The 12,653-nt window shown below is 41.5% G+C and overlaps 1 protein-coding gene across 3 annotated transcripts; it reads left to right on the top strand.

Annotated features, from left to right (window-relative positions):
- Positions 1-240: 240 nt before the first annotated feature.
- pnp6 (purine nucleoside phosphorylase 6) lies at positions 241-11,683 on the top strand. 3 transcript variants are annotated; one of them, XM_070972936.1, is made up of 6 exons: positions 241-417; positions 3,515-3,684; positions 3,789-3,892; positions 7,262-7,437; positions 7,523-7,713; positions 9,183-11,683. In XM_070972936.1, exons 1-6 carry the CDS (start codon positions 383-385, stop codon positions 9,377-9,379), a joined length of 873 nt encoding a protein of 290 aa, XP_070829037.1. In that variant the 5' UTR covers positions 241-382; the 3' UTR covers positions 9,380-11,683. The 3 variants fall into 3 exon arrangements, with proteins under 3 accessions (XP_070829037.1, XP_070829039.1, XP_070829036.1); XM_070972938.1 differs by having other exon boundaries at positions 290-417; positions 3,521-3,684; positions 9,183-11,677; XM_070972935.1 differs by lacking the exon at positions 241-417 and having other exon boundaries at positions 3,192-3,684; positions 9,183-11,677.
- Positions 11,684-12,653: the final 970 nt, after the last annotated feature.

Below are 12,653 nucleotides of genomic sequence, written 5' to 3'. Positions count from 1 at the left end.
GCTTTATATTTTTTAATGTGTATTAGAAAGTTGTTGCTGATCTTATCATTTTCCTCATCTTTCTGATTCTCTTCCCCCCTGTTGCCCTCTCATTGTTTCTCCTCTGTTCCCAGCCCTGTCTCTCTTAGTGAACGGATCAGTGAGCTGCCCAGCCTGGTAGAAAATTGGATTTAGTCTAGTTCAAAGGGACCGGCGGTTCGCGTAAGCCACGCCCATTCGCGCTTATACGCCGTGACGTCAGAGCGCAGCATGACCCCCGCCAGTCAGTCGAAGCAGAATCCCAATCAGCCGATCCACGACCGTGAACTCAGCACGGGAAGCGTTTGTCAAAAACGACACAAACAACGTGTTATTAGTAGCTTGCTCCTGCTCATCATCAGACATGGACACAGCGTCCTCCCCTTCCACTCAGTGCAGGTAAGACCGCTGGATGCTGGTGGACGCGTCGACATGAGTTGTCAAGGCTACCCTATAGCCTAATGATATTAAGGGCTATCCAGTGGTATTCAAAGCATAACGCCCGTGTCATCAGCGAATTTTGCAAGACAGAGCCCGGTGGAGACTCTGGCATTTGAATCGTTTAGAGAAGCCAAGGCAACAGTAACGTGAACGCTTTATTTTATCAGCAGCTTACGGGGGCTTTTCTCCCACGATGACACCTCTGACGTAATCACGTATGTAACAGGTGGCAGCATTATATATGTCGCAGCAATAAAGTCTGCTTCCTCTTTACATAAACACGTCGACTTCCTTTTAACAATGCCTTTGCCTGCCCACTTAACAGGCAGGTCTTGTGTTTCTAGTTGTCCGAGAGCCTCGGAGCTTAGCAACAGCCCGGGCTGATCAGACTCGTTTGGTGGATGACGAGCAGCTTGGAGGCCGTCCCGCTCCGCTCCCTGCGCACAGCACCACGGACAGCTCCGCGCGCAGCTGGCCGCTCCGCGAGAGCCACACAGGGGAGAGCCCACGAGCTCACTCCCTGCACTGATTTGAATCTCTCACATAACACATACTTTGCTTTCAGAGGCATTAGTTAACTCCTTCTGTTAAAGCAAAGAAAACGAGTGTAGTCAATAAATAAAGACATATCAACTCTTTTTAAAAATCCACAAATGAATAATTAAATTAATAAGGACTGAAAAACTTTAGAAATACAAGTTCAAATGGTCACAATCATAATGTAATTATATAATTGTCCTGATGCCTGTTGCTTGGAAGGTATGACAGTTTTAGGGTTGTGGTATGTGCACAGAATGAATTTTAGTATTTTACAATTATTTCATTCCCGTGAAAAAAATGTTTCATTCTTGCTCAAACTGAATCAAATGGTTTTCAGTACAAGAACAAAATCCCTGAATGACCCTTGGAAAGCATCTCGAGGATTAGTTTGATTGATTGCATTACGTTCTATGACTTATCTATTGAAGAATTGTACTTCGCTTCAGTAATTTACGGTTAATGCGGCAACACAATTGTGGACAAAATAGAAGCTCTCGCTAAAAAGTTAGCTTGGTGTCAGTTTGGTGCAGCTTGAACAGTTAATAAACATCAGGAGAACTAGTCCTGTGACCAGCTGTCATTAATGCAGAAATAAAAAGATGGTACTGTAGGCTAAATCTTGTAGAGGTGAAACGTCACATGTGGGGCTAAGATTCTATTGAAGCCACCCTCAGCAATCATTGTTAGCTGTTAGTTTGGGCAGTCTAGTCAACCATTAGAATTGCCTGCTCGGATGAGAGGCGAAACGTCTTCCAAGACAAACTGACAAAGTCCAGTTGCGATCGATTGAATGCCCTGAAGATTTAGACCAAACATTTAGTTTTCCCCTTTGCCATCCGCCTTGCTTATCAAGATATCAAGTCACTGATACTCATATAAAACATGACAACACAACAACAGACACATGGAATGTCATCATGTTTTTGATAAGAGATGTTGTTTTTATGGCTGGATTACACATTGTTCTCCACTGCTGATGTCTCCACGCTTCAGTTTCTTGGGTTTATGAATCACTGATTAAAAAAGAAGATCCTCAGTGGTCAGGTTAAATTACCTGAATTGCATCATTCATCCCCCACTGCCTGCTGACACCAATCCTGAAACACTGTTTATGAATTACACGCCAACAGAACAACAGAAGTTACAGCAGCCACCTGTATGTCTGCCTGAGTGTGTGTAGTTGTGTGTTTGTGTGTAACGCTGTCATTACCACCTGAAGAATTATGTGAAGGGCAGCTTCTGCAACTGACAGGCCTGGAATGACAGTCATACAACAAATTGTGTCTGCACCCAATACATGGATTACTTGTAAGGTGTTGTGATAATTCTCCTTCAGATTTTTGACAAATTGGAAATACCTACTGTAATGAAAGATCCCAGGTCCTTTTCGAGCTTGAATTCGATAAACAAGGGGGAAATGTGGGAAGATTAAAGACCCCAGGCTAGTGTGATGTAGATGTCATCTTATATGCAGCTCTAAAATGAGCCTCAGACTGGTCAGGCTCCGTCCTGCTGCACATTGGTCTGCTCAAGGCTGCAGCCTGAGGTGGCATTGTGTTCTAATAACAAAGCTTGACACATAGGGGGAACATTGACAAGGTTATGGTTTTACAATCAGATTTACAACCTGAATTACAGACTCTTTCAGACTCTGTATAATGTTGTACCTCGAGGCATTTCCAATCAACTTGGCATCCCTGAGCAATAGTTGGGCTGGTACACAAAGAGGTAGAAACCCACAAGTCTGTCGCACAATGTATTATTTATCCTTTTTTTTGCACATTGTTCATTTCCACACATTGTTCATAGTATTTAACATGGCAGAATATTGAACAATATTATACTGACATTGCTCTGCAGCTTGGCGTGACTTTCAGAAAGTTGGGTTTCCATCCAGACAAAGACATCCTGTGGTTAAATGCTATACAAGACTGGATTTGTTGAACCTTATGTAGACTTATCTCTTTATCTACCCATTGAAATAGTGCCAAAGCCTGAGGTGAACTTAACTGAATTTTCATGCGTTGAGTTTGAAAAAGGAAACAAGCTGAACTTGTTCTACTGCAGAATCTGTCTGTGCATTTTGTTTGCAGCCTTCCCTGGGTTTTATCAATGCAGTATATTATTTTGTGTTCCTTTTTTAGTTTTACTTCCATTTAATGTATTGCATATTTATTTCCATACATATTCTGTACTGTACTGTTTCCCTCCACTCCTGTGTGATCTATATGTTGATTCACAGTGTCTGTCTTAAAGAAAAGAGACAGTGCTGTAAGTTTCCTTCACAATAACTGTGACTTAATTAATATTCCTGCTTGCTCTCCTCAAACAGTGATGACTCTTCATGCTAAACATGAGACTGATGTTGATTGCTATTTATAGTGTTTATTCCCTGGTGATAATGATGATGATGGTTATGCTGATAATTATCATAGAGATATGCAACTGATTTATCACTATCAGAGCTACGGTTAATGATATTTGATATTGCTCAATATTTTTCCATTGTTTGCAGATACAGTTTTGAAGAATATAAGGAGACAGCAGACTGGCTGCTTGCCCACACAGAGCAGCGTCCTAAAGTGGCCATCATCTGTGGATCAGGCCTTGGCAGTCTGGCTGATCTGCTGGATGACAAAACTGTGTTCCCGTATAAGGATATTCCACATTTTCCCATCAGCACCGGTAAATTTCTTTGACACACTGCTTTTTATGTAAAACTTACTCTAAATATTTTGAAAGTGGACATCAGCATGCTCGCAGCTGCTCATGTTGTATGTGTGCTGCAGTGCAAGGCCATGCTGGCCAGCTGGTGTTCGGGAGGCTGCGGGGCTGCGAATGTGTCTGCATGCAGGGGAGATTTCACTTCTACGAGGGCTACAACATACACACGGTAAGCTGCAGTACCTGAGGCGTATGAAATACTGCTGGTGGACCATTTTTAGCAGTAAGGCTACCACAGCGTTATCGCTAATGGTGAGCTGTAAACACCTTTTAGAATTAGCTAGTTTTATAGAAAGAAAGAAAGAAAGAAAGAAAGAAAGAAAGAAAGAAAGAAAGAAAGAAAGAAAGAAAGAAAGAAAGAAAGAAAGCCCTTTGTCACACACAACATGCTACACACACGCTGTGCATCAGTGAAATTCTTCCTCCGCTTTTGACCCATCCTGGTAAGTCCTTCCTCTGCGGCAGACCAGGAACGGTGGGCTGCCAGCTGACCGGTGCCCAGGGACCCAGTTTCCTTTTCATCACCTTTGGTCAGGTGGTGATCTTCATGCATGTTTTTTAGAGGGGGGTTTCATTTTTATGGAGTGCCCACAGCACCCCAGGTGGGAATCGAACTCGGGACCTTCTAGCTGTGAGGCGACAGTCTTGCCACTGTTACACCATGCCACCTAAAAATAATGTATATAATAATAATGTATTTAATAAAAAAAAAAACCCCAATAAGTTCAAAACCAAGAAGTCAGTCTTCTACTGATGGTTGCATGAAGCTGTGCTTATGTAGCTTGATGCTAAGGTCAACATGAGTGTATGCTCACAGTGAAAATGATAAAATGCTGATGTTTCAGTTTCACCATCTTTGATTAGCATGTTAGCATGCTAACATTGATAATTAGCACTGAACAACAGTCATCTGAGGCTGATGGGAATGTCATTAGTTTCACACTTGACACACATGACATTCCCATCAGCTTCAGCTTTCTGTCTCAATTTCTGTCACAAGCCAACATGCTTCTGCATTTTGAAACCCTGCTGATGCAAATGATATACTTTACAGGATAACTGAACTTAAGCTGGCAGTTTAAACTCTGACTTTGTCTGACTTTGAGAAAAACATTCACAGCTTCTGTAGGTGTAGGCCTAATCTTTAACACTTCCTTTGTTATTCCTGTCACGTAGGGAGGCTCTTTACAAGACATGAAATTCATTCAATTCTGAACTTTGGCTTAGTGATAATTAGTAGATACAGTATTCATAACTAGTACTTAGATCATACTGCCTGTAAGAATCATTAGTTTTCTTTTGGAAAATTTAAAACTTTAAATAAAAACTAGACTTTCTTTCATACAGTACACAATTTCAGAGAAAACCCTCTCAGAGACACCTTGTGGGACTAATAAAGGTATAAAGGTATATTGAATTAGCTTTTATGTCATCCTTATTCATGATTTTGTAATTTTGCAATATCAGCTTTGGCAAACTTGTTGTCTTTAGTCTCTTTCTCACGAGAATATGACAGTCCACATTACAGCTCATAACTCTGGCTAACAATTTACCATGTCTGTTGAATGATCAGCTGCAGAATCCCCATGACACTAGTGAATCACTCAGTGTGTCATAATGTTGATATGGAACCGGCCTTTGACCCGTGGAGACATTGTATCTTGGTTTTATTTATTTAATTGCCAGCTGTGATGTACCATCTTTCTATCCCTATAACCCCACTGAATCAGTTTACACATACAACAATGGAAAGCCAGATGCATTATGACCCTCCCGTATCCAGTTAGGCCTTCAGACAGTGATGTTCTGTGAAATGTCTCTGTGTATTCTAAAGGTCAGATGAGATGAGAATAAGTTTTTATTGCTTACAGTAGAGGTGTGGCTCTGTGGATAGCAATGACATGTCTGATGGTCAGCCCACAACTAACTTTTTTAATTTGTCCAATGCAAATTATGGACAAATACCTGAAAGAAAAGCTAATGCTAAAACCAACAGTCTTAGCTGCATTTTGTGATTAGTCCTAATGATCTAATGCTAGGATGCTAATATGCACTAATTAGCGCTATCCTAAAGACTAAACATTTACATGTTAACATTGTCATTGTGAGCATCTTAACATGCTGATGTTGGCATTTACAACCCAACCCAACCCCACAACTTTCCCATTCAGATGTGGAATGCTCCAAAAACACCTGTTTGGAACATTCCACAGGTAAACAGGTTGATTGGTAACAGGTATTATAGTATCATGATTGGGTATGAAAGGGTCATCCTGGAAAGGCTCAGTCGTTCACAAGCGAGGATGGAAAGAGGTTCACCACACATGATTGGATAAAGGCTATTACTACATGGACTCAGGAACACTTTGGAAAACTGTTGCTGGTCAACACAGTTTGTTTGCAAATGTGATTGCATTCTGTTTTTATTTATGTCCTACACGACGTCCCAGCTTTGTTGGTAATCTGGGTTCTAGCTAAAGGGTTAAGCCACCACCTCACTGCACCGCTAGTGTGGCTGTTTACCTTCAAACGGAACTACTCTTGTAAGTTCTGTCAGTTTATATGTGATATTACTGAACAATCATTAACGATTGAAAACTAGCTTAACAGGCACACCCAAGAGCCTTTTGGCTAATAATTCAGTAAAGTCAACTCATCATTAACAGGTCCCTCCAGTTTAACCACAGTCAGTCCTGATGTTACATATGCTTTCATTTCATCCCAAACAAGTCACAAATCAACTTAAAACACATTCCACCATTATATACAAAACTCAGAAACAGGCCAGTGTTCCAAAATGACAAGAAACCAGGGCACCTGAAAACATTTCTGCACTAACTAGCAAAACGCTGTCACAGGCAGTTCAAGCTGTAGAGAAATGTGACTGCAGTGAGAAGTAACGACAGTCATTTACAGGCCATCAGCTGTCCTACAAAGGTTAGCACAGAACAAAATCCTGCTCATCTGAGCATATTGCATTTCCTGTTTTATTTTGGAATTCTTGTTGTTTCAATTCCTGCCCTTGTGTATTTCCCATCTCCTATATTATCCACACCTGCTCCTGACTACTCACCAGCCCTTGGTTTTTGCCATCATCCAGCCCTGTATATACAGTGTACTCCCCTGATTTCCCGTTCCTCAGCCAGATGTCCTTGTTGATCCTTGTGCAGTCATCGCTTACCAGCATTCTTTCTAGTGTTTGTTCTGATGTTTTTTGACTTAGCTTTGTGTATTGGCTCTTGAATTTTTTCCTCCTCCCTGCCTGGATTTGTTTGCCTTGTAGGATTGACGTCCTCTGTATGACTGCCTGTTTCTTCAGTAAAGACTACAGTAATAGAAATCCTAGAGTCAGTCTCTATCAGTGTATGCAGAAGCTGTCCCTTTTAAATATTCCGGCTTCTCCTGTGATGTTTTCTCCTCTGTTGTTTCCAGGTGACCCCAATCTTGTGACTCCTATTTGTAATAACTTGCTATGAATCAAAGCAATAGACAGTATCTGTCTCTGAATAACAGAATGTTTGTCACTGACATACTCCAGGTGACCTACCCTGTGCGAGTTTTTTTCCTGCTGGGTGTGGAAACTCTGATTGTGACAAACGCAGCGGGGGGAGTCAATGGCCAGTACGACGTGGGAGATGTCATGCTCATTAAGGATCACATCAACATGCCAGGCTTTGCAGGGCAGAACCCGCTCTGTGGGCACAATGATGACAGGTACAGCACAAACACCAAGGCGGGACAGTGAAAGTGTAACTTCTGTGTCTTCCAGACAATTTCCTTTCATTTATCGTCTCTCCAGGTTTGGAGTGCGTTTCCCTTGCATGTCAGATGCATATGATCGTGACTTGAGGGTTCTGGCCAAGGAAGCAGCAAAGGAGCAGGGCTGCGACAGCTTCCTGCAGGAAGGGGTTTACTGCATGCTGGCAGGACCGACATATGAGACCGTTGCAGAGTGCAGAGTCCTGCAGATGTTGGGGGCTGACGCTGTGGGTTAGTACAGCTCCCTCATGCTCACTTAAAGCGATATTGATGTGGGAAAGCATCTCTACAGTACATCTACAACAGGAAATGTTTACTATGGAAGTCAATATTAATGCATTATTTGGATAAAAAAATAATGCACTCTGAATAGATGCAAACAGCATTTGGATTTTGCAGTAGTATTCCACCTGGAATAAGAACTACTAGTAGCCAAGAATGGTGCAGATTTGCCAGAATGTAAACAAATAGGCTGTAGGCTAAATCCACGGATCATTTTAGGTTCAGTATTCAGCCATTCAGCGAGATTCATCCTCAATAACAAGAGCAGTTTCAGGAGATTAGTCAGGCACTGCAGGATAAAGCTTGACTGATATTGCTCAGGTGTTATAATCTCGTGATGTGATGTTGAAGTACCTTACGTGACTTGACAGTGAATGTGTGCTGAAGTTAGCGGCTGCGCAGGCAAAGTGGCCAGGAGATCTTATCAGATATTTTTGAAACGTGAAGGCCAAATCAACGCAGCATTTTTATGTCACCATATACATCAGTTAGTGAGTGAGCTGCTCAGGTGTTTGGTTCATACTAGGCGGGTGTTTATGATTGTAAGGTGTTCGGCTTTCAGCTAGTTAGCTCATTCGTTTTAGACTGAAGCTGCTTTAAAGAAAATCTGGCTGAAACGTCAGCGTTTCCCATTCTTGCCTCATGATAGTTTCACGTCAGCGTCCCACACATATAACCACATGCTCACACACACACACACACACGCACACACACACACACACACACACACACACACACACACACACACACACACACACACACACACACACACACAGACAGTATATACTCCAGTATATAACCGCCATATGCATTTGCTGACACACACACTCTGTCTTTCCCACACACATGCACTCACCAAGTTCTGAATGTGCTGAGTGTTTGGGCTGCTGGTGTAGTTCAGATATGGACAAACAAACTATGTTGCTTTTTGTTGTTAACAATATCACATGTTAATATATTCACAGTTAGAATTCAATTACGTCTGTGCCGTCTCCTTGTCGTCTCTTCTCAGTCGTGGAAAAAGCATTATTTACGTATTTCCCCATAGTTTTTGTTAATTAACACTGCATCAGGGCTAGTTTTGTTTTGGGCTTGAGTACTACACATTTATCTCTGTGAGCTTGTGTTACAGTTTGAGTTTGGAATTTAAAGATGTCGGAAATCATCAGACAGAGGAAAGTTAAATTGCATTATGGGAAATGTAGGATCCTGTATTTTTAGAGCCGTTGTTGAACTATATACTAAAAATCTGGATATGTTGGCCTCTGCTCCATCAATTTTGACCATTATTTTTTAAATCTATCTCTTCAAGTCTCCCAATTTTGAGAATGTGCAATACTAAATTCCAGGATTGTCTCTTTAATGTGTGAAATATTTGTCATGTCATTGCACCTGAAACAGACTTCTTCCCCCCATAGGTATGAGCACAGTGCCAGAGGTGGTGGTGGCTCGTCACTGCGGCTTGCGTGTCCTGGGTCTGTCCCTCATCACCAACAAGGTTGTGACAGATTATGACAGCAATGAGAAGGCAAACCACGAGGAGGTGCTGAGGACCACCCAGCACCGAACCCAGGACCTCCAAAAGCTCGTCAGCCACCTCATCACCAAGATCTAGCACCTTCGTCTGAAATCTGCTGACCAAAAATGTGTGTGCAGGTGGTGGGCTGGTCATATTGGTGTGCTTCAGTTGTCATTTGGTCATTTACCTGGGGGTATGAGTGAGGTGTGTGTGGTAGAGAGCCACTTAAAGACACAAAGAGCTGGAAATGTGGATGGCACTTGATGAATGTATGTGTCTTAGTTTGCTACTCAGTGCTATTACAGCAAGACATTCACCAGGAAATGCCACCATGGATCCAGTCCTTATAGTCCATACATTATTTCTGACAGCTTGCTAAGGTGCAATAGTATCTATAAATAAAGAGCAACAACTAGCCAGTTAGCCATTAATCTAAAAGTTTAATAGAAGACAAAGATTGGCTGCATTTGCTTTGATTTTAACACTTTTTGGCATAGCACTGTTTATTCCTCTTGATCAAGTAATGATCATTAGTAGAGTGTTACAAGACCCTTGAATGACAACCCATGGGTGTCTCTAAAGTCTGTGGGTGACATATTTACTTTTGTTTTAGTTTTATGGTATGGAAAGATCATGGCTTATGACTGCAGCGTACTACTCCCTTATTTAAAATGGCCACGTTCTCGCATATCCCAGATCATGGATCAATAAATGTAACAGGAATACAGTGGTGGCTATTGCACAACCCCCACTGGTGTGTATTTCTGTCCTGCATTAGTGCTTTGACGTTGTTACATTTTCCCTTTACTACCTGTCAGGTTTGGCTCGGCAGCATTCGAAAAGACTGGGATCTCTCGGATAGCTGAACTTGTCAATTTGAGTGCATCTAAGCAATCCAAGCATTAAGACAATTTTATGGTCACTTTATGGTGCTGACTACTAATGATGGACTCATGACACCTTAAGATGCACTGGAATAACTGTGTCATGGTTAGTAGTTGTGGTCACTGAGTAGCATCCTGTTGTTGTTGACAGAGAATTACTTAATGTCTATTATTATTTTTTTTTTTTTTCAGTTTTCAGTATTATATTTTTTTTTCCACTGAAAACCTGTCCATCAGTTATACTTACCTTGGTTACATGAATACTGCTGTATGTCAGGTGCCTTTAGTGAGAGCTATGTATACAACTACTACCTATGAATGCATCATCCACGAGTTTAAGGTGTATTCAGACACTGTGCACTTATGCGTTAGCACTGACATGTTGGTGCAGGGTGAGAGAGAACAGCTCAGTACTCCTCTAGCTGGGAGTTAATCCATTGAGTAATGGTTCCTAACCAGAGAGAATGTGGAATAATTCTTGCGATTAACCTGGAAGTTACTGTAAGTTATTAACGTTGTACAAAAAAAGACTTATTTTAGCTATAAATCAAAGTGTGTAAATTAACATTCCACTGTGATCCAATCAGTCATTTATTTTTGAAGTAGACAAATCACTTATATTTTAAATATCTCCAATTAACCTATTTTAGCTACAGTAATTATAACTACATATATTTATTGATGAAAAAAATATGACAAAATTGTTGGATCTGCTTTGAAAAAGGAAATAAGGTTTGAACTGAATCTGTTTCACAACCGTGGAGAATTCCTAGTTTTGGTGATGTTGTAGATCTGTGGATTTATATATGTATCAAACTAATGAATCACTATAAAAGCACAATATAATCTGAAAGAAACCCCAAGAGTCAAAGACTAATCAGGTGAATCAGTTGTGAGATATGAAGGCTTTTCTGCAGTGGATTGCGTTTGGATCAGTTTTGCTCGTACGCCAAGAGACCACAACACTGTAATATTAGTGAGGACTATAATAATGAAAGCTGGGCCTGAAGTTTTCAATCTTCTGTGCGCTGATCTGTAACCTCCTGCCAGGTTCCCTTGATCGTCTCATTAATTAGAGCTGGGAATCCGAGGTCAGCATTCCACCTCTCAGAACATCAGGCTCAAGATCAAGATGCTAATGGAAATCTTAAAGGGGAATTCCATTCTGAATGAAGCATCACTGAAGAGTAAAAGTCGCTCCATACACAATAAACAGGGAAACTTGTGATTTACATACACTTAATTAATTTTAAGATGTACTACCACGCCTGCTACTTTCCTGTGCGAGCACACCTCCTAATTTAGCCTTTTCTTTCCTTGTTAGTCCTCTCTTGTTGGCTTGTCTTCCAAACGCTTGTCTTTATTGGAGTCAATAATACTGTATATTGTATGTTCAGGTGGATCATAAAGACTGTATCCAGGTCTCTGGTCAGAATGTAACCCACAAGATAAAACTGCTTTCTCTAGCGACCTGATGCAAATGTTGCTGCTGTCAAATAAAAAACTTCAAGATGGCATTTGGATGCTGGTGTTTTCTGTCATGAACGAGTGCACGTGTGCATATGTGTGTGTGCGTGTGTGTGTGTGTGTGTGTGTGTGTGTGTGTGTGTGTGTGTGTGTGTGTGTGTGTGTGTGTGTGTGTGTGTGTGTACGGCCATGTATTACGTTGTGTGGGACATAAATCTGTTTACACAGTGACATTGTGGGGACTTGCCATGTGGGGACAAAATGCAGGTTGCCATAATGTAAATCATTAAATCTTAGGGTCAAGACTTGGATTAAGGTTAGGTTTAGGTTAGGGTTCAGCAAGCAGTGGTTATGTTTATGGTTAGGGTAAGTCTCCAGGAAATGAATGTAAGTCTATGTAGTGTCCCCAAAAGTGATGAAAACCTGAAAGGATGTGTGTTTGTGTGTGTGTGTGTGTGTGTGTGTGTGTGTGTGTGTGTGTGTGTGTGTGTCTGTGTCTGTGTCTGTGTCTGTGTGTGTTAAGGAAGAAAAAGAGTTTCTCCCACTTTCAGTGATAATGATGATAATCATTGAACAGGGAGATATCTATGAAAAGCAGTAAGATAAAGGTATGACACCCCCCCAACGCGTGCGCACACACACACACACACACACACACACACACACACACACACCTCATTAACACATTCACACTCTCTCTCTCCCTCCAGCTTCACCCTCTCAGTCCTTCACTCTAAGCACACCTCAAACTGATGAAACCGCTGTGAGATTGATGTAGTGGAAATGGCTGTTCCGAGCCATGCTCCTCTCTGTTACATAATTCATCTACATACAGCGCGTAGAGGTGCAGCCCACTGTGGAGCTGAAATATTCATACAAATGAAGCAGGCAGCCTCACAACACAAACACAGCACCTACACCGGGCTGGATTTTATTTACACACAGTCACACTGATGCCTCACAACTCGGCTTCGCAGCGAAAAGTGAGACGTCTGTGGAGATATGCATGCCGGATGGAA

This window comes from Chaetodon trifascialis, chromosome 10, assembly GCF_039877785.1.
Source record: "Chaetodon trifascialis isolate fChaTrf1 chromosome 10, fChaTrf1.hap1, whole genome shotgun sequence".
Taxonomy (NCBI): domain Eukaryota; kingdom Metazoa; phylum Chordata; class Actinopteri; order Chaetodontiformes; family Chaetodontidae; genus Chaetodon; species Chaetodon trifascialis.
This window is presented reverse-complemented; position numbering and strand designations above follow the sequence as displayed.